The 22,673-nt window shown below is 44.7% G+C and overlaps 1 protein-coding gene across 1 annotated transcript; it reads right to left on the bottom strand.

Moving 5' to 3' along the window:
* Nucleotides 1–1,968: 1,968 nt before the first annotated feature.
* Nucleotides 1,969–21,623, bottom strand: TEDC1 (tubulin epsilon and delta complex 1). Its single transcript, XM_083445351.1, has 8 exons — nucleotides 21,437–21,623; nucleotides 19,373–19,451; nucleotides 18,306–18,508; nucleotides 15,259–15,426; nucleotides 14,799–14,897; nucleotides 4,804–4,890; nucleotides 2,843–3,046; nucleotides 1,969–2,581 (listed from the first exon to the last, which is right to left on the bottom strand). Exons 1-8 carry the CDS (start codon nucleotides 21,560–21,562, stop codon nucleotides 2,183–2,185), a joined length of 1,365 nt encoding a protein of 454 aa, XP_083301477.1. The 5' UTR covers nucleotides 21,563–21,623; the 3' UTR covers nucleotides 1,969–2,182.
* Between the last annotated feature and the right edge of the window lie 1,050 nt (nucleotides 21,624–22,673).

Raw genomic sequence — 22,673 nt, 5'->3', positions numbered from 1 at the left:
ATGCTGAAAACCCGGAAGTGTTCTGGTTTTAGAACGTTTTCCGGAAGCCGAACGTCTGATGTGGCTGTCAGCTATTGTTTCTGGGGCGCTGGCACCAATCGGAAGCCACACCTTGATTTTCAAACGTTTCGGGAGTCAAAGGGACTTCTGCAACAGGTTAAGTTTGATAACCAAGGTACCACTGTATCTTGTTATCTTTGTTCACTTCTAAGGCACTTTAAGCTTCTTTTGTTTTTAAGGAGCTTACATTTTAATGTTATATTTACAACTGCTCCAGTCTACAAACAGTAGCATAATATCTCATTACTGGTGTGTATGGGTGTGTGTGCAGAATGCTTTGGGACCACGTTTTGCAGAGCATTCACAATACTGGATACACTACTAAGAGAATGAATTCCATCTTCCCAGTAGAAAAAAAATATGTCTACATTTCCCCAACATTCAGTGCTACTGCAAGGAAAGTACTATCTTGAGGACACCCACAGAACCAACGCAAATAAAACAGCCTATTTATATGATGTTAAACATGATCACACTCTGCTGCCTGACATGCCACTTCCACAGTTGGGATAAAGGTCTTCTTCCTGAACTTAAAAGCAACGGATGGCATCCAACCAAGTCATACTCAGAATGGATCCACTGAAACCAATGGATCACGGCCATGCTCATTGTTGCCAGTACTTCCCATCTTCATGGGTGGCCCCTTCCAAAGGGCTTCAGTGATGCTGTTTCTTAGGTGCCACTGTGGTCTAAAGGATAGAGCTGAAAGAAGGCCCAGCTTCTGTCTACTGCAGGGATGAAAAAGATGTATTTTGTGACACCCTTTAAACAGATTTCACAAAGGGTACTTTACATTAGCATCTTAAAAAGCAGAGACATCACCTTGTCAACAAAGGTCCATATAGTTAAAGCTATGGTTTTCCCAGTAGTGATGTATGGAAGTGAGAGCTGGACCATAAAGAAGGCTGATCGCCAAAGAATTGATGCTTTTGAACTATGGTGCTGGAGGAGACTCTTGAGAGTCTCATGGACAGCGAGAAGATCAAACCTATTCATTCTTAAGGAAATCAGCCCTGAGTGCTCACTGGAAGGACAGATCCTGAAGCTGAGGCTCCAATACTTTGACCACCTCATGAGAAGAGAAGACTCTCTGGAAAAGATCCTGATGTTGGGAAAGATGGAGGGCACAAGGAGAAGGGGACGACAGAGGACGAGATGGTTGGACAGTGTTCTTGAAGCTACCAGCATGAGTTTGACCAAACTGCGAGAGGCAGTGGAAGACAGGAGTGCCTGGCATGCTCTGGTCCATGGGGTCACGCAGAGTTGGACACGACTAAACGACAACAAAACTTTACATTAGTTTAAGCAAAGCTGCTTATGGTACTCCCCCTTTTTTTACAACTAACACCTCTTGTCTGTATATTTAACATGGCAATTTAATGCCCTCTGCCTGGTTGAGGGCTGCTTTATCTCCACTGAAACCGAGCACTGAATGACAGATACACACGAGAAAGTAAAGGGATTGGGGAGGGAGTCTTGTAACTCCTGCCTGCAGACCGATGCTAACATTAATTCAGTCATTATATCAATTAAGTAATTAATTAAATGTAATATTATTTTTCTGCTTAAGCTTAAGTCGATGGATTATGCCGAAATGGCAAAAATGACCGGAAGAATCAGAAATTGGGAATACCAAAATTTAAATAAAGAATGGGGAAAATTTTTAACAAAACCATTGTAAGCAGATAAAATTGTTAGCAGGATTGGAATAACACTTGTAGTTTAATGGTGAAATTTGGATATAATGCAGCTGTAAAAGATTTGGAGTATTATAAAATATGTAGGAGGAAATGACTAACAGTAAGATCCACAAAGGGGATAAGGGAAGTCCAGGAGATTCTTTGGAATCTTGTATTTATGCTGGATATGTGACTGTAAAACTGTAATTTGAAAAACCACATACATATATTTAAAAATGTAGTATTAATTTTATTCTCTCTCTAACACACACACACACACACACACACACACTCATTCTACAGCAAAACCCAAGATGCAAAAAATCACAGTAATCATAGACAACACAGTTGCTCCTAGAAGATAGGAACAGGCATGGACGACAGCCTCATGAAAGGCCCAAGACTGTCCCTTCAAAGCTAATGAACAGCACCAACATCTACATTCAGTCGGCATCTCTGGTTTGTGCTCTTTTCATGGGTGGGATGCAAAGCACCTGGCCGAGTCCTTGGGCAGCTTCATAAACCTTCTGCCTGCCTTCTTCTTGTCTCTGCTTCAGCTCTGCTTTCAGCCTTGCTTCTTTTTTTCTCAGATCCCTGATCACATCTGTTGCTGTTGCACCTTCTGCGGTGGATTTCTGGGGCTTTGCTGACCTGACCATTTTGCTGGTCTTTAAACACTTGCTTTTAAATACAAGTCTGTATGGTCCATGCATCGCACCGATTCTTTTGCCACTACTGTGGCATTTCAGATCAGACAGCTTCAGCTCCACGACGTCTTGTGTTTTTTTGACAGCCGTGCAAAACTCGCTCTCTCCTAGCTCCTCCTGCTCTCTTGCTCGGACCTGCGAAGAGGAAAGGACAACTCAGCTGATAATATGTGCTCTAAAAGAGCAATGAAAGAACAGAGTTTTATTTTGTCAGTCTTAGTTAATTAACAGAGCTCAATGAAACCCTTGTTGTCTTTATAAACAGGACCCCAGGCATCTTGTTACAATTTCTATTAACAGGCCAAAAACATAAATACAGAGTTCTGAAATCAATCAGTCTAGTTTTATGAAATCAATCTGTCTAGATTTCCAACAGGCCCCCAAATCAACCCTTACCGTTCCACAGCAGCTCAGTTTCCTGTAGGCTATAAGCTCACCCAGCCCATCATATAGAGTCAACAGATCTTTCCTGTATCTGTCCAGTTCTTGAATTGTTCTCTTAATGCCGTAACAATACAGATCAGCACTTGGCAAAATAGTGTCCTTGTTAAACGTGTTGTGGGGTTTTGCATCTTCTGTTTCAGGACTGAAAAGGGTCTCCTGGAAGGTGGAAGGAGTTGTATTAATTTTTTCTTAATGAAGAACTTCTTGCCACATTTGTCTAGAGACTGGTGCAACAGATAAACAAGCCAGGCTAACTTTATATCCAACCTCTGTTTGTGAAATGGTATGCAGTTCTTGAGCAACATAATTCTATTCTCAGAGAATACAGAAAAGTTGCTTATTCCTAGCAAAAGGATTTGTTTAAGCACTTGCAAATGGAAACTGGTACCTCATAAGAGCAAAAAACTGTGAGTGTCGGGAGAGACTTTGCAAGAAAAGCAGATGCAAGACTTCTTAAATCTCTGTCACAACAACTAAAACCACACCACCTTATGAGCCTTTTGTTAATGGCTGTGTTGGAAGGAAACACAGACACATCACTTTAAAAAGAATTGCCCAAAATTAAAATTCCTAACCTTGCTAAATTTAAAAAGAGGGAGAAAAACCTTAGAATACTACACCATTTCTGCATTAAGGGATTATATTGCTGATTTAACATATTGCAAAAACAGCTGCTTGCTATAGAACTTGTCTACCTGAATTTACTGCAAATATTTAAAAGATTCGAGCAGAGCTGGAAGAGCTCCAGGTCTGGAATCTAGAAAGTAGGTGCTTGCCTTTATGTAGAGCTAGTCCCTTTAAAAAACAAAACAAAACAAACCACCCTCTTTAAGACTTCAAAATGCTTTCCAAATCCAGGTAGTAACCTTAGCCTAAGAGCTTTTTGCTGTTGTCTGAATATCTGGAAATGTTGCACAATTTCACCAGTGATCAAGTCGGTGTGCAAAAGGGTTATCAGCTCCTATGCAAGTCAGTGCAAATGCATTTGTGGGTTTTGAACTACTTTACAGAATGATTCCTAACCTCTTTGCTACATGGGAACAGAATCCAAATACTTATTCTGTCTTTAAGGAATATTTTCCGCAGCTGTAAATGTGCTGAATGGTTATATTATATATGTATTTGCTCTTGAAGACTTCATCAGATGCAAAGAGGATTTTATTGATTCTTAAAATCATTCAACACTGTCCAGGGAAATCTGCAATTCCACAATGCTACCTGACTGCAATTCTAGTGGCTCACAAAATTTAGTGCCCTGCAGTTTGTAATGAAGGCATTTTGTTTACAGCAATGTTTATACTGTCATATTTTAAAAAGTACAAAAGGAGAAGAACAGACATTTCTTTCATTTACAATTACTGCAGATGTATGGCATGGCGCTTTGCTCCTGTCAGCCAAAGTCCAGCATTGCAACTGAGATAAAATTAAGGAGCACAGGGAGTTCTTAGGAAGCTCTTTCACTGATACTCGTAAGTCCACAAAAAATATGGAATACATGTGGTTTGAAGCAAGATCTCCTAATTTGAGTGTTATGTTTATCATAGCAGGGAAGGAGAGCAGGCATGGTGCCGAATGAGCCAGATAATGTTTTGGAGTGGAGCAAGACTTACAAGAACCCAGTTTACATTACTGCTTTGACATTCTCATCAGCAAAGAGGGCAGCCATGCACTGTCATAGGCCTCAACATAAGCTCCCACCACAAATACTGTCTTAGATCTAAAGCAAGCATTGTACATTGCCTAGCTTTTAATGAGGTTTTTATTCATAACGATAATCTTCTCCACCTTTTAAGCAGGAACTCTTGCTGGCTATGACCAGCTGGAACAAAAGGCCAGGAAAATATACCTGTGTAACATTTCCCCCACCCCCAGAAAAACAATACACAACTTGTCCCTCAAGTATTTAATCATACCATCCAATGCCAGTAAACTGGTTCCAGGAGCTTCCACTTGAGAAAGGCTTCCAGTCGAGAACTATCCGATTCAACCAACTGCAACAACTGAATGAAAAGGGGGGGGGGGGGGAGGAAAGTTTTTCACTATTACTATGAGACTGAAAGTAATACAGCCACTCAGCACAGATCAGATAGGATTCTGTAACAGATTGATCCAAATTTGCACACCAACCACCAAGGTTTTGAAGCCAGATTTTAAAAAAATGCTTCCCATCAATATCAATGTTTTGCATTTATGTAAAGGGACCCCTGACCATTAGGTCCAGTCGTGGCCGGCTCTGGGATTGTGGCACTCATCTCACTTTACTGGCCGCGTACAGCTTCCGGGTCATGTGGCCAGCATGACTAAGCCGCTTCTGGCGAACCAGAGCAGCGCACGGAAACGCCGTTTACCTTCCCGCCGGAGCGGTACCTATTTATCTACTTGCACTTTGACGTGCTTTTGAACTGCTAGGTTGGCAGGAGCAGGGACCGGGCAACAGGAGCTCACCCCGTCACGGGGATTCGAACCACCGACCTTCTGATCGGCAAGTCCTAGGCTCTGTGGTTTAACCCACAGCGCCACCAGCGTCCCTTGCATTTATGTAGCACTTTACAATTCTTCACGTATATGGGGGGGGGGGGGGTAGATCACATCCGCCTAATGCAGAGGTGGAGGAAGGTAAGAAGAGCCAATGTGCCAATGGCCAATCCAGCCCAACGTCCTGTTCTCACAGTCAACAACCAGAGGGTCCCAATGCAGTCCCTCAAGCCCCCACTGATGTCAGCAGCTGCAGCAGAAAGGGAAATAAGAAGACATAGCAGTGGAGCAGGCAGGGGGATGCAAATCACACCTTCCCCAGGTGTTTGAGGAGTAGGGAGAACTCACCCCCACCTCGGCTGGTCTACATGGCAGCTGCGGCCTTGTATCAGCAAGTGCATTTGTGTATGCCAGCGATACCCACTGCAGCCCCAGAGTGTTGGCACCTGGGCCAGAAAGGTTAGCCAGCCCTGATCCATAGAACACACAGGAATTACCATTCTCTAATGCTGAAAACTGCCTTGCATAAAAAATTTCACACCAGACATTTTGAATGTTTCCAAAAGCATTTCATTCCTTCCAAAGGGAACATATTTCACAGGAGTGTCCTTTTCAGTGTCCTTCAAAATTTCCTTTGCTGTTGGAAAAACGGAAAGAAGTCGGGCGGTGGGGGGGAGAAACCCACCAGTTTTTTCTCCCAGGGACTTCACATATTTAGCTGAACAATACAGATTCAGTGGTACCTCGGGTTACGTTACCTTTGGGTAACATAATTTCAAGTTACGAACGTGGCAAACCCAGAAGTGTATACTTCCGGGTTTTGCCATGTACACATGTGCAGAAGTGCTCTATCACGCTGCGTGCAGAAGCGGCATCTCCGGATATGGACTTTTCGGGTAAGTATGGACCCCTGGGACAATTTAAGTTCGTATCTGGAGGGTCCATATATAATATATACAACTAACAATGAAACGCCTTATCTCACTATCAAATGATCAGCTGCAACAAGGGGGAAAGTTGGAGGAGCAGCTCTTGGGGAATCTTCTCAAAGCAACACATGGCATCCTCATTTTGTGGCTGCACCCAGCCCCTCCACTGCCCTCCTAGTCATCTGTTTCATTTCAATTTTCATTGGCAATCTCAGCTCTTATTCTGAAGCATGCTGGGCCTCATTGTATCCAAGGTAAAACCAAAGTCAGTGACAGTCCTAGCTTTGTTGAAAGTAAAGTTGCATTCCAAGGCAAGTAAGAATAAAGCTGGAAGGGGCTTCTAAGGCCACCCAGTCCTGCAAATGCAGGAAATCTACATCTACAGCATCCCTAGGATGAGGCCATCCTGCCCTTTGCTTAAAAATGGCTAACAAAACAGAGCCTAGCCATTTCCAAGGCAGTCTATTCCACTGTCAACTCATACGTGAAGGAAGTTCATCCTGCTGTTTAAATGAAATCCTGTTTTGTAATTGGAAGCCGCTGCTTTTGGGCCCTGCTGTCTGGAGCCACACATGACAAAACTGCTCCACTCCTTCATCCTTTCCTCCTAGCACCCTCCACTGGGTATTTGCCTATGTTTTTAAACTGTGGTTCTCAGAAATGGACACAGTACTCCAAGTAAGGTCTGACCAAGCCCAACAGAACAATTGGGCTTCTTGTGATCTGGACACTGCACTTCTGTGGACGCAGCAGAGAACTGCATTAGCCTTTTTTTGCTGCATCACGGAGCTGGTTAGTTTGCGTTCTATTGTTGTTGAGCCAGTTGTGCATCTGACTCTTTCTGCCTAAAAGTTTACATATCTCTGAGAAAATTAATTTTGTTTGACCCACTTCTCCACCCTCTCAAGACCATATTGGATTAAGTTCCTGCCTTCTAATTCACTAGCTAACCCACCCAGCTTGATGCCATCTGCAAAAAATATGATGGTTTATTCCTTTGTCCAAATCATTTAGAAAGAAGTTGAGCCGTGTAGTTCCCACAAGCCACCCCTGGCCAGGTTGATGAGGAACTGTTGCTTGGCACTTTTTTTGATATGATCAATCAACCAGCTACAAATCCAGCTAATCATAGTATTGTCTAGCCCACATATTAGCAGCTTGCCAAAAAGAATATTATGAGGAACCCTGTCAAAGGCTTTACTGAAATCAAAATATACTATGTTGGAGTCATCAAAACAAAATGGCAAGGATGCCTTCTGGCAGCCATCTGTCGACAAAAGCAAACTGCTGATGTAGGTTTCTGGAGCTAGAAAGGAGTCTCTGTAGGGCTGTACATCTGAGGTTTCCCAGCTGCCCCCGAATTCCTGTTCCTCATTCCCCCTCCATATTATAGTGGCAACAAAGTTTGTTTCAAATCTTATCTCAGCCACAAATGTACTTGTGGTCTGAGGCTAGCCCATATTTCTCTGCCTCAACCACCCAAAGGCGTGGTTTAAAAATACATACCTTAAAAGGTGGTTGTAAGAATGACTGTCATAGTTTATGTGTGAACACTGCAAAGCACTATATAAATGCAAAATAAAAATTCCAAAGACTACAAATATAATATTTAGCATGCAGCCTCAATGCATTACATTAATTCAGTGCATTACAATGGGGGGGGGGGGAAAGGATTTTAGTTAACATTCAACAAACTTTTCAAAATAGACCAGAACGCAAATAAAATTATGCTGAACTATGAATTGCCAAAACCTGAAATAGGGTATTTACTAATAGATCTGCACTATAAAAGAGGTGTACTTTACTATTATAATGAGGTATACTGCCTTACTCAGATTTAGTAACCAGCAATTTTACACAGAAGAAGAAATATTGGGAACTTCTTCATGAGGTGTCCCTCACACTAGGGCCAGGCGATGTCAGGTTTTCAACATCGAAATATGTTGTTGTTTAGTCGTGTCAGACGCTTCGTGACTCCATGGACCAGAGCATGCCAGGCACTCCTGTCTTCCACTGCCTCCCACAGTTTGGTCAAACTCATGCTGGTAGCTTCGCGAACACTGTCCAACCATTTCGTCCTCTGTCGTCCCCTTCTCCTTGTGCCTTCCATATTTCCCAACATCAGGGTCTTTTCCAGAGAGTCTTCTCTTCTCATGAGATGGCCAAAGTATTGGAGCCTCAGCTTCACGATCTATCCTTCCAGTGAGCACTCAGGGCTGATTTCCTTGAGAATGGAGAGGTTTGATCTTCTTGCAGTCCATGGGTCTCTCAAGTGTCTCCTCCAGCACCATAATTCAAAAGCATCAATTCTTTGGCGATCAGCCTTCTTTATGGTCCAGCTCTCACTTCCATACATCACTACTGGGAAAGAGGCTCCCTCTGCCTGGCTGGCTGTGTATTTGCCTCCCCGCGAGCAAGAAGGCCAGCCGGGGCGCAAGAAGGCTCTCACCCCCCCCCCAGCTGAGCAATCCCCATGCCCCTCCTGCTCTCATGCAAGCCGTAGGGACCTGGGGCATCTGTGGGAGGAACAAGCTGTACCGGTGCCTCGCCAATTGTTTTCCCCTCTGCTGGTATGAGAGGCAGACCATGATGGTGGTTTCACTCAGCAGTATATCGCTGGCAAAACTGCTGTCACTCCTGAGTCCCACTGCCTCCAGCACCCAGCTGCAGTTTGTTTCTCCCTCATTTGACTCTCCACAGATGTCAGCTATTGACTTGCCTGGTTTTGCTAGTTTGCCTCACAGATCATTCAGAATCTGAATATTTTCGGCTTTAAAGCATTCGTTAGAATGCTGCTGAATCTATTAAGAAAAAACTCTGTAGCAAGACTAAAAGAAATCTGTATCAAGTCCGGGGATTGGGGCCAGGGTGAGAAAACTGAAGAAATAATGATTAGGAAAACTCAACAGGTATAGAGGGAAAGACCACACATCCTTCCTAATTTGTTTGAACGATCACTCGAGTTTGTCAATATTGTATATTGCTTTTCCATTTCTCCTAAGAAAGGAATGAATGTAAATGACAACCAGAAGTTCTTTGAATGCTTGCATCAGTTACCTTCCACTAACACCCACATTTTAAATCTGTGCTTGATATATCAAGTGATTAATCCATGGCATCTTTTTTTAATAGTTAACCTATTTTACAATCTTGTTGTTCCACCTGCTACAAGGTCAGCGTTGGGAGATCATGCAGGGACAAAGGAAAGACAGAGATACTGAAGGTACTGGGGGGGGGGGCAAGTTTATAGGTTAAAGCTATGCAAAGTGTTCTGCTTCTTTCCAACTAGAATAAGCAAGAGTAGACAGAAAATTTTGCACAGAAACACCTTTTCATGTCCATCGAAGTGTTCTCAGAATGGAGCGTATTATAATTATTTCAATTTAGTATCTGCCCTTAACCATCAAGTCCCAGGACAGGTTAAATCTCTGGAAAGGGTGTCCACAGATTTCCATTTTTTTTTGGGGGGGGGGCACAATATACAGTAACCATCAGAAAAAAGTATGCTTGCTACACAGTCCAGTAATTTATAAAGGCCTTGATAAGCCAGAGTATCATTTTTCAAGAAGCAATAACTCCACGTGCTTGGCCAATAAAACGTGGCAAGCAATGACTCTTTTCTGAAGCTTCCCTTTAAAACGGTGACAGCAACTATAGCACTGCAGCTCTATTAATTCTCTTTCTGGTGTGGAAAATTTTCAACTGAGGGCACATACAGGTGACAGATTACGGCCAAGGGAAAATTTTAGCTCAAGGCAATAATGCCGCCAAGTAGAAATGACCAGCTTGAACATTATTAAACATTACTGGAATGCTGCCAGGGCTTCCCAGCGGGGCACTAATTGCCTAGCTAAAAAAATAATACCTGAAGAAATATGTTGCAGGGGATCTCAGATGCATTCACATCCACAAGCAGAGCTTCAGGTACTCTGGATCTCAAATATCACACTTGTTCTAACGTGAAGGGCAGATTAATGTATTCCTTGGTATCTCAGCAGTGCTATCTATCATCTATCTATCCATCCATCCATCCATCAATCTAACATCTGTATTTGCCAGTAGAGAAATTACAGCATTGTCCCTTATAGCCAGGATGATGCCATATTCTGCCAGTGGTGGAGATATGGTATATTTCAGCCTGCTTATGCAGGTGTCTCAGTGGCTACCAAACTTGGGGCAGCAGCAGATGAGGCCCTGCCAAAGATACGGTAATTAGCAGGGGCGATGGGAAAGGCAAGGACAACACTTTTTCTACAGGCCATTTTGGTGGACTGAGCCTTTCCCCTCCCAGAGGCAATTGGAACCAATGTGAGGAAGAACAGCAGGACCCTCTGCCCTGGCATGCAGGTGTGTCACTTGGACTCCCCTGAACCTTTACTGCTGCAGCATGTGCAATGAGATTACCGGCAGATTCAAGCAAGGCCACACCCTAAACCACAGTCACTTCAAGGAAGCTCGGGATGACAGGCTATTTCTTGAAAGAACATCCAATCCCTTTACCTTTTGAGTCTTTTTTTGTTTCAATCTCTGAGCCAGAGGGGAGAGATGGTTTTACTACTAGTATCTCCACTACTAGTAATTCTGGGGGCCTTTTTTTAGTTTGAAGAGGATGGTAAAAATGCTTTAAATAAATGGAATTTCATTTGTAGAGAACCTTTTTTTTCCAGACAAGTAAAAATGTTGTTGCTTCAGTTGGCCTTTGAGAATTAACAATGGCTCAGCCTTGTTTGTTTTGATTGCTGCATTGTTGCTTTCAGCTCATATTATATACAGTATTTGCTGTTGTTTGGTTATCTTAATTGTAAACCACTATAAGAGCTTATTACAAATATTTATACAGCACAATAATTGCGTTACATTACAAAATATTGCAATACGGTACCATCAGAATAGGATGATTTGCACACGGCGATCTCAGGAGAATGAATGCGTATTGCAACTGGCCACGTGGCAAAAGTGTCACCACAATGTTCATCATTTGCTCAGCAAGCCAGACAGTTTTCCCATTTGTCTCAATACCTACTGAATGGCAATCCCAGGAAACTGCCATCTACCCTGTCAAGAGGTCAAGCATGAAGCACATTCATCTTCCCTGAGGACACTCCTGGCTCAGGCTTGCATTTTTGTCCATTGTGACTGCCTTGCAAACCTGAAGCAGGTAAGAAAAGGACCAGTGACAAGTCGTGGGACTAAAGAACAACAAACAGAATAGGAGAAGCAGCAGTGACCTGCCAGGGAGCACCATGAAGGGAAGCAAAGGGCTGCCTTCAGTGATCACACAAACTACATGGCGGAGAAGGAAAACTTGCATTTCTGGGCAAAGTGCTTGAACATCTATGATCATAGTAGCTGATTACCTGGAACCCTCTCAGATTAGCAACCCAGATTACTTGTTATTTCAAGATGTGACCATCATTCTGATATATTATACAAATCTGTTTGAACAGTTTATGTTAATACTAAAAGTGTTGCAAGTCATTCTGAGCCTTTGGAATATGGATGGATGATAGTTTTAAATTAAATACAAAAAGAGTGACTGGAAATATCCACAGATAAAACTATTCTGAAGAGAAACTTTGAAAGGCAATTTCTTTATGTTTAAAAGCAGGTGCTGAAGTCTGACAGCTGGTGAAATAGCTGTATTTTAATTGGAAACGTCCTGTCATTTCTCCCCCCCCCCCACAAAAAAAATACACCTTAACTGTCAGAACCAGATTGCTCACTTTATGCTAGCTCTCAGTGAAAATGAATTATATGCTTTGCTAAAAGCAGACTAACACTTTTAGGATGGCTAGTGGCAGACACAAACACTGAATAGGTCTATCCTTTGAGGGGAAGCTAGAGTAATTTGTATCATCATCACCATCATACAGCAAAGGGGCTATTTGCAGTAAGATACACTAATATGGGGACATGGGTGGTGCTGTGGTCTAAACCTAGGGCTTGCTGATCAGAAGGTCGGCAGTTCGAATCCCCGCAACAGGGTGAGGTCCTGTTGTTTGGTCCCAGCTCCTGCCCACCTAGCAGTTTGAAAGCATGTCAAGTGCAAGTAGATAAATAGGTACCACTCCAGCGGGAAGGTAAACGGCGTTTCCATGCGCTGCTCTGGTTTGCCAGAAGCGGCTTAGTCATGCTGGCCACATGACCCGGAAAAACTGTTTGTGGTCAAACGCCGGCTCCCTCGGCCTATAGAGCGAGATGAGCGCACAACCCCAGAGTTATCCGCGAATGGACCTAACAGTCAGGGGTATCTTTACCTTTTATACTAATATGCTGGTTTTTTCATTCAACTGTGGTATAATTATTCAAAGAAAATTTAACTGAAGTGTGATACAGTTTTGAGAAAGGCCCGTCTCCCTATTATGCCAAGCTATGCCGACACCGAAGAGGAAAAGCAGTAGCAGCTGCCGCCAGGTACCTTCCATCATGTCTGTATCTCACCTGGATTTCAGGTGAGATCCCTGCTCCCTGCAGCTACTGACTGCCACCACTGAGGCTCCTAGAAGGAGAGGAAGAAGCAGGCCTCCCACTGTGCTACATGGCCTGCAGAACCTTATAACTAAGAACTGGTGCCTGACTTTGCTTTTTACCTATTCCATTCTCATCCCCTTTCCTGTTAGACTGTAAGCCAGAGGGCAGAGATTGCCTTTTCCTATGGTCTTTGTAAGCTGAAAATTGAAGCAAAATCCTTTAAATAAACAAAGTAACTTATGCCAGAGTGGCATGGTTTGAATTTGCCTAAGGCCACTTAGGCTTTAGCTGGATGATTCTTAAAAACATGTCTGTATGTGAATTATTTAAATGTTTTTTTCCCTCCTTAGCCCCAAACACTTGGATATTTCTCTACTGCCAAGCCAATGTAGAGCCACCCTCAGGTAGTAGATAGCACTCACTGGTGTTTTCGTTTTCCTTGTTTTGTGTCCAAAGAGCAGTGAAAATTAAGCTATGAAGTCCAAAACGTAACAAAATCCTGGCACCAAGGCCTGAGTAGACTGCTACAATCAGCAAAAAAGGACTTAAAAACTTGGGACGACTGGTATAGGGACAAAGACAAAGCAAAGTCAAAGCCAACAAATGCTTAATACCACCAATTAGAAGCAAAATAGATGTAGATCCTCACTAGCTGATAATCGGAAGGATTCTATGGAAAAAGATACTGGAATCTATTAGCATGAAGGGGAGGAGTTCAAAGCTCTATTTCCTGTGCCTGAAGGAAGTCAGAGGCTGGAATCTGACCTTTCTAAGTGTACATACTATAGAGAATCAAATTTCCTATGAATCTAGGCATATGTGAGAGTGCCATGCTCTTTGGAATGCATGCAACCTACACAACACACACATTGGCTCTCCATGCTCCCCTGTCAATTGAGGTCCACAGTGTGTGTGTCTATGGGAAGATTCTCTCTGTGGTGTCTCCGTGCTTATGCAACGACCTCCTCTTTGTTATGCTTGGCACTGCTCTCCTTTTGGAGAGAGATGACGGCATACCTCTTTGTCTAGGCTTTGGGGGAGGCCTAGGGTGCACTGGGGACTGAGCGTGCTTCTGCCTCATTGTTGCTGCTTTTCAGTTTTCTTACTGGGCTTTTACTGCGAACTGTTACTGCTAAAGATACGGATGTGGGTTTTTTAGTTTATACAGTGGTACCCCGCAAGACTAATGCCTCGGAAGACGAAAAACTTGCTAGACAAAAGGGTTTTTCGTTTTCTGAGGTGCTTCGCAAGACGGATTTTCCTAAGGGCTTGCTTTGCTAGACGAAACGGCCCTGCCTCTCCTGTCATGGCGACGGTCACTGCACGCACGCACGCTCGCTTCCCCGCTCCTCCGGCTCCCTCCCACCTTCCGGCTCCTCCAGCTCCCTCCGACCTTCCGGCTGACCTTCCTGCTGCCTCGCGCCGCTGCCCACCCCCCTTGCGCGCTCCCCTCAGAGAGCCGTTGCCGCCAGCAGCCAGCGTTGCAGCCAGTCGCGCTCCTGAGCCCCGCCGCCCTCCAGCAGCCGCGTTGTGCGGTGGCCACAAGGCGCGGGTGAGTCCGAGGTACCGGCTGCGGCAGCTGTCCTGCTTCTCCCCGCCCCTCCCCGCCGTTGTTAGTGTTTAAATGCAGTGGTGCTTCGCAAGACGAAAAAACTCGCACAACGAAAAAACTCGCGGAACGAATTAATTTCGTCTTGCGAGGCACCACTGTATTATCAACTTTTGGTTTCAACAGATATGTATTCACCGCTCTGGGACCTTTGAGTGAAGGGTGGATCACAAGCGTTTGTAACAATTCTCTTGTGAAGGCCTCAAGGTGCTCACACAGTCCAATGGCATCAGCCTGCATCTAGGCACCCAGCACATCAAGAGACCAGCCAGTCCGCTTGGGGAATCACGGAGCTAGGAAGTCTTCCGTTTCTGGTGGATTATGGCTTGAGGGCTGAAAATCTAGTCCTCCAATTCTGGCATACATATTGATTCACAGAATTCTCCATAGTTTCTAACATAGCACTATGCCACAAAAGGATTACCTGTTTGTAATTCTCTGGTTGCCTTACAACATCTGCTTCTGTGATGGAGAAATGGCCAATAATTGGATCAGTATGAGAACCAATGGTGTATGAATGCACCTGGAACAGAGAGATGTGGGCTTAGAAATTATATCTATCTGTATACATGCACACACCACCTATCTCATAATCAATACATTAATACTATTGGTACACTTGAGACGAATAGATTACGAGGACGCATGTCAATTTCTAAAGAAAACTATGAATGAATTTTCATTCTGTTTTGATCTCCATAGTCTTCAAAATTAGAAAGGAAGAAAAATTCTCAGGATTTGAATAAGGCAGCTTGCTGTCATTTTTTCCTGCGAAGTGTAGTCTGCAGCAAAATAATGTTAGATGGGTTATATCTACAACCCAAAACTAGTTTTACTTTAACCTTAATGCAGAAAGATGAAATATCTACAAGCCAAATCATTACCTTATTCAGGAGCTTGCATTGTTCTTGCTGTTCAGTGTGGCATTTTCGCCACTGGAACTGCAGACGGCCATTTAACCACTGCAGGTATCGGACATCCCTTTGGCCTTTCACATGAGATTTTGGAGCCAGGCTTTCTCCACCCTGCAGGCTTTTCAAAGGTGTATCACACTAAAATTGGAAGAAAGGAACAAAATCTTGAAAAAAAATGCTTTCCCCCCAATACATTTATCTTTAGACTAGGAATGGCTAAGCTTTTGGGATCAAAGAGCCACAGTCTGCCACCGCAACTCTTTTGGGGGGGTGAAAACCAGCAGTTGGTATGCGCCCCCTCCCGCTTTCACATGCATGCTTTCACACAGCCACGGAGATGATTAGCATCACCACGCACAGCTTCTGCTTCTTCCTATCGAGGCTGGGTGGGCAAAGCCACCGCCTCCTCTAGCACGCGGTGCCAAGAGGAAGGAGCCCCAGCCGCAGGAGGCACAGGGCAAATCTGCCACTCCTCTAGCGCCTGCCTGCTTGTGCTAAGGCGGTCGAGGCAGCCCCACGAATGCAAGGCAGCTCTCATCATTGTGCACAGATGCAGAATTAATTCTTATGGATTTAATAGATTTATTGAAAGTAAGTTCATGCTTTCACACGACCGATGTTTTATATTTGCAAATACGTTTTTCTGCTATACTGTCTTTCATTCTGATATTTTGTGTTAATCAAGTTGCTGTTTTCTGTGAGCCACTTTAGGTTTCCCTCAGGAAAGACAATCAGAATATAAGAAACCAATGAAATGAAAATGAATTATTATTCTTGATCATTGCAAATGGCAGCCCTTTTCTGCTCAAGAGTGGAGTAAAATGTTTTTAGTAAATAAAAAAACAAAAGATTCAGGAGATTCAGAGAACTTTCTAAACCTTAGAAGAAAAGGCAGAGAATAGTGATCGCAACAAAGCAAAGCAATTCTCACAGCAGCCATATTGCTAGGGAGCATTTTGAATCCATTTAAAGAAGCGGGAAATATGAATGTCCTCCCCATAAAGTCCACAACCAGGACAACTAAGTTATTGGACTCAGGCAGAGATGGGAGACGAGGAGCGGGGGGGGGGGGGGGAGCCAGCTGAATCACCCACCAGCACAGTGTTCACATGAACAAGGCTGGCACAAAAGCTAATAAATCTTTTGCAAACCTTTTAAAAATCATTCTGAGTTCTTGCGGGTTCAATGAGCCAGTAAAACTGAGGAAGGACCTATGCCCTTGTTCTCTTAGCTACTCCAAACCCCATTGTGTTGCAGAACACATTGCCTGTAGATTCTGTATGATGCTGCAAACTCTCAAAGAGCCCCATTGGAGTCATACTTGTGGCACAATTACACTATCTTGGGGAGCATCAAATATTTATATTTCAATCATTTTTAACATAACCAGCAAGCTGGGAAAATGTGTTCTGCAAGAAAAAGCAAGTGCAAGATGCCTCTGCATTGCTGCAAGTGTAAAACACTGCTCAATGGAACAATTTTCCTATTGAAAAGACTTTCCACTATAACTGTGCTGCCACCTATTGGCAATTTAAACAGCACTTACAGAAGTGGGTTGTGGAACAAGGTGCAAAGTTCAAGAAATCCATTTTGCAGGCAACCAAGAGATATATTAATAACTCAATTCTGAGGCTACTGCAGCAGTAGTATATTTAAAACCAGGCATTACTATACAACAAGCTCCAGCTTTGGTCTCTGGTGTCTAATTTTTACAGTTTTATGTCCCCCCCCCCCCCATGTAAACTGCCTCATGAGGGCTTCCTCTAAAACAAGGGTGGGTTACCTCTGGTCCCCAAACCTCTAGATCTGATCCATGGCCTCCCCTCTTCAGACCTGCTTCTCCATGGTGCCTGGCCCCAGCTCCCACAAAGTCCAAGTAGACTTTGAAATTAAATATGTTTCTTCTGTAATGTTTTTAACTGCTTCTACTTTGGTTTTATTTTTAAGTGGCAGACTGTCCTGAATAAAGTTTCTAAAAAATAGTGGGATACTACCGTATTTTTCGCCCTATAGGACGCACTTTTTCCCCTCCAAAAATGAAGGGGAAATGTGTGTGCGTCCTATGGGGCGAATGCAGGCTTCGCGGACCTCTCCGCAAGCAGCGGGAGCGCTCCCGCTGCTGGCGGAGAGTTGCCTGCATGCTGAAGCCTGCGCGCGCTGAGCTCAGCGCGTCCAGGCTTCGTGGACCTCTCAGCAAGCAGCGGGAGCCAGCACTGGGCTCCCACGGCTTGCAGAGAGCTGCCTGTTTGGGGGCTGGGGTCGGGGGAAGCTTGGGCTTCCCCAACCCCGCGCCTGGGGGGGAAATAATTTTTTTCCTTTATTTCCCCCCAAAAAAACTAGGTGCGCCTTATGGGACGGTGCATCCTATAGGGCGAAAAATACGGTAATTATTAATAAAAATAGATTTTTGCAGAAGTTAACTTATCCGGTATCAGTTCACAATGAATACAACTGTTTCCTTTAACATTACTCTTGCAGTCTGTTGGCAAATCTATCCTGCCAATAACCCAAAGTTTGATAAATTACAGAAGAAAGACAGAACACAAACACATACCTGTCAGCAACTCCACTACAACGTGACCCCAAAATCACAGAAGATGCTAAGAGAAGACTGACAACAGTTGCAGAAAATGCAACAATGAAAAGAATTGCGGCACACAACTAATATGTTTCCTGATGTCTTTCAGGAAAGCTTTGATACTTAATGCTTCTTGTTAAAAATAGATCAAGACCACTTTTGTAATTCAGCTCACCTAAGCAGAGGAAAATGTAATGTATCCAACAAGGTACACATCAGATTATTCCTGATACCAGGAATTAAATATATTCCTCAAAATGCATTGGAAACCACATCTACTATATAAGAGTCTTTTCTTAAACCAGCACTGCCATTTTCACGAAACAAGCAACAGAAACAAAACTGCAATACACATTCATGTCCAGCCTCACCCTCTAATATCTTGTTCCTAGTTAAAAAAAAGGGTACCTGAAAATTATTAACAAAAAAATTTACTCACCATGCAAACAGTTGCTTCATCCCAAAGTTTCACTCTATTTTGGGCCAATAACTGCTCCATTAAGCTAATTTTGCATAGAAGCCAGGAAAATACCAACAATAGTTCTCTGCTTCCCTCTGAACCATCAGGGGGAAGCTGATAAAATTCTGGTCTTCTGTAGCCAAGGCTCAATGCTACACTCCTGACGAATCTGACTTGGGTACCTAGGAAGCAGGTGATGATGATTATTAATAGTACAGTGGTACCTCGGGTTAAGTACTTAATTCGTTCTGGATGTCCGTTCTTAACCTGAAACTGTTCTTAACCTGATCCACCACTTTAGCTAATGGGGCCTCCTGCTGCTGCCGTGCCGTTGCTGCGTGATTTCTGTTCTCATCCTGAAGCAAAGTTCTTAACCCGAGGTACTATTTCTGGGTTAGCGGAGTCTGTAACCTGAAGCGTCTGTAACCTGAAGCTTATGTAACCTGAGGTACCACTGTAGTACTCTGCCCATTTAATAACTGGGTTGCCTCAGCCACTCTGGGTGCCTTCCAACATACATAAAAACATTATAAAAAACATTGTGGATTAAAAAGCTTTCCTATAAAGGGAAGGCAGATAAGGCAGCAGTTGTCACTTTCCACAATTTTAAAATCAACTGTGTCCTGGGGGAACAAAGCTCCAGAACAAATTCACACGGCAGGTGGGCTATGCAAATAACAGCAATGCAACCTTCCCCTCTAACTTCCTACAGCAAGTTCAGTGGTTGCTTTCAAAGCATGGAATACTCTCCCCGAGGGAGTTTCTGTTGATCATGTGAATGCCCTTTTGGTGCCAGGCCAAAAGCCTTTAATTTCCCAAGACATTGAAACAGCTGAGGAGATTGCAGACTTGGTTATAGCTAGGAGATATTTTTACTCTCCTGTTTTACTAATTGTGTCTCTTTCCTAATGTGGCTGTTCTACTTTGGTGTTTTTTTTTAATGGAAATATCTATTAAACAAATAAAAAGTTCTGTATTATGCATACACTTATCACTAATTTTTGCCAAAAAATTAATAATTTCCCAGATTAATAGTAATTTGCTACCTGTGTCAGCAGGCTCCATCCATCCTCCACCTTGGAATTGCTTCAGAAGAGAATACAGTAGTTTCCAGAATACTACAGTCTGTTTAAGGAGGACAACAGCACTAAAACATTTGCTGTATTGTTTACAATGCAATTCAACTGGGTGAAAGAAGTCCACTAATCCCCCTTCCGCAACACCCACCCACACCCAAGCTTCCTTCTGATGGTTCAGAGGGGAGTAGAATACCACAGTGGGTGGTATTCAACTTCAGTTTTAAACCTACTGAAAGCAATGGTGTTAACTTACACATTCATTTCCATGGGTCTGCTCTAAGTAAAAGTTAAGCTGAAAACCACTCAGTTCTTTTAGTCAATTTTAGGTGGTTTCATTTTTCAAAAAGTAACGTGTCAAGAGAAATTGGGATTACAAGTTGCAAAACCTAGAGGCCACAGTGGAACTTGAAGAGTGCAGGTTCTGCTCTGCTGTCCCCACAAACTGGGGGGTGGGGTGGGGGGAGGAAGCAAGGCTGCCTTCCTTAAGGATGCCAACCATTCACAAAACATTAAACCAACAGAATGCAATTCTCATGAGCGAGTAACCTTAGCTGATAAGAAACACACGCAGGTCACAGAATGGAGCACTCCAGGCAGGCCTGAGCTGCGTATCTCCCCCAATGTTGACCCCCCCCCCCCCGCAAACCTAACCACCATATGTAAGGATCACAACATTTGGGCCAAGACAAACGTAGATGGCTCTAGAACAGAGCTTCCCAAACTTTTCACGTTGGTGTCACACTTTGTAGACATGTATCATTTTGTGACACAGTAATTCAGTTTTGCAGGCTGGTTAAACTAACGCTAACCCTTTTCCAGCCCTGGGAGGAGCGTGGGGAGCGTTCACATCACACCAACACACTGCAGCCGGCACACTAATGTGTCGCTACACAGTTTGGAAAGCTCTGCTATAGAAACTGTGCAGTTGTGACCAATTCAGTGGGACTTCACTCCATATAAATGTGCTTAGGACTGAAGCCGAACCTTACAGCAATGGGCCTTAATAGCTCTGGAAGCCTTCCCCCCACCCCACCCCCAAAATCTATCTCAGCCACAAATGAAAGGAGCAAAGCTTTCCCCTTGTGGATTTGCAAAATGGGGATCCTAAGAGGAGGAGGGGATATCTTTTATGCAAACACTTGGGCTGGGCCCTCCTCCTTTTCATGAACTAACATCTAAAGGGCTACACAGTGCTGTTTTTGCTAAAGTTACCTACATTTTATATATAGTTTTTTTTTTTAAATTAAAGTTTTAATTCTATTAATGTCCAACTGATTGCCAATCTGCTGGGGGTCCGAGTTGAAGGCGCATATGAGGCTCGTAACAACGAACTCGGGTCCACTTTGCCCACGAGATCGCCTTGGGGGGGGGCGTGGATGGGCCCTTTCTACCGGGGGAATAGCAACCCAACTACAGGCGCCACCTAAGGTAAAGGGACCGCTGACCATTAGATCCAGTTGTGGCCAACTCTGGGGTTGCGGCGCTCATCTCGCTTTATTGGCCGAGGGAGCCGGCGTACAGCTTCCAGGTCATGTGGCCGGCATGACTAAGCCGCTTCTGGCGAACCAGAGCAGTGCACGGAAACGCCGTTTACCTTCCCGCTGGAGTGGTACCTATTTATCTACTTGCACTTTGACGTGCTTTCGAACTGCTAGGTCGGTAGGAGCAGGGACCGAGCAACGGGAGCTTACCCCGTTGCGGGGATTGGAAATAACCCCCACCTATTTCTCCATGGAGCGCGGTGGCGCCCACCCTGCGGAACTCCCTGCCTCTTGAGAACAGGCCGGCGCCTTCCTTCTGCCGCGCTCGCTTCGGCCCCGGGCACTCGGAAACGCCATGGGGAACTTAAAACTTTTTGTGTGAAGCGATGCCTATGTCTCCGTTTTTTTAAACCTTTCTCCTGTTTTCCCCCTGCCAACCGCTTCGAGGTTCCTGCTGCTGCGAAACAAAGGCGTGAGGCTGAGCGGGGCTGAGGGATCCCGCCAGGCCGCCCGCCCTCACAGACAGGCCGCTCGCGCGCCTTCCACCCACCGCATGGGGCCGGCCGAGCTTGGCGAGGCGGAAGGCCTCCGGGGGGACGCGGGGCCCGGGCAAGGCAGCACCGAGAGCCCCCACGGCCGCCGGGAGACGCGACGCGGACGCCGCCCGCGCAGCCATCGCCCTCAGCGCCGCTTCCCTTTCGCGCCTCTCGCTCAAAGCGAGGCGCGGAGCTCACTGCGCATGGGCAGGGAGGCGCGGGCGCATGCGCGACTCCTTCCCCGGCGCCCCTTTACCCTCCTCCTCCTCGCGCCTGTCACTCAAAGCGAGGAGCGGAGCTCACTGCGCATGACAGGAAGCGCGAGCGCTCACCCACGGCGGGCGCATGCGCGACAGGGGGCCCTCCCGACACCTTCCCTCGCGCCCTTTTCCTACTCGTCTTCGCGCCTCGAAGCTCACTGCGCATGCGCGGCGGAGGCCCTCCGTCGCTAACCAGCGCTAGGGCCGCGGAAAGAGAGAGCAGGAGTTTACGGGGCGAGTGCGGAGAGTGGGCTATGGCCTGCAGGGGGCGCTCTTCGGATGGAGGGCGCTACACAAATTTAATAAATATGTATACTGTATATATGATGAGTTATGGGGTGGTCTTTGGCTTAGGGAGTTGGGCAATGTCAAGAGTCTTTAAATTGTTAAAGATACATTGTTAGAAGAAGAATACATGTAAAAATCAATAAAAATTATTAAAATAAAAATAAAGGTTCCTGCATACTTTTGTTCAGGATCTGTCCCTCCTTGCAAGGAGGGGAGGGAACTCTGTTGCAACAGAAAAAGAAGTTCCTCCTTGCTTTCCACTGGATTCTGCCTCCATCCATTCTTCTCTGACCGATCATGAACTTAGGAGGCGCAGAGTCCAATGGGGAGTTGGGCAGCAAAAGCTAAAGCCCAATTTTAACATCAGAGGCACACGAAGAAGGGCCTCAGAAGATGATCTCAGGGTCCAGGTAGCTTCATATGGAAAGAGGCGGTCCTTGAGGTATTGCGGTCCTGAGCCATATATAGGTCAAACCCAGCACTTTGAACTGGGCCCGGAAACTAATTGGTAGCCGGTGCAGTCAGACCAGGTTAGGTTTAATATGCTCAAAACTGTCTTGCAACCGTGAGCAACTTGGCTGCTGAATTCTGCACCAGATGAAGTTTCCAGCCTTCAAAGACGGTTGCAGATATAATACCACACGTGGAGGCAAACATAGGGTTGTGTTATTGGGTTGCTGTTTTTAATTTGATTACACACACA

This window comes from Podarcis tiliguerta, assembly GCF_965153285.1.
Source record: "Podarcis tiliguerta genome assembly, chromosome: 6".
In the NCBI taxonomy this organism is placed as follows: domain Eukaryota; kingdom Metazoa; phylum Chordata; class Lepidosauria; order Squamata; family Lacertidae; genus Podarcis; species Podarcis tiliguerta.
This window is presented reverse-complemented; position numbering and strand designations above follow the sequence as displayed.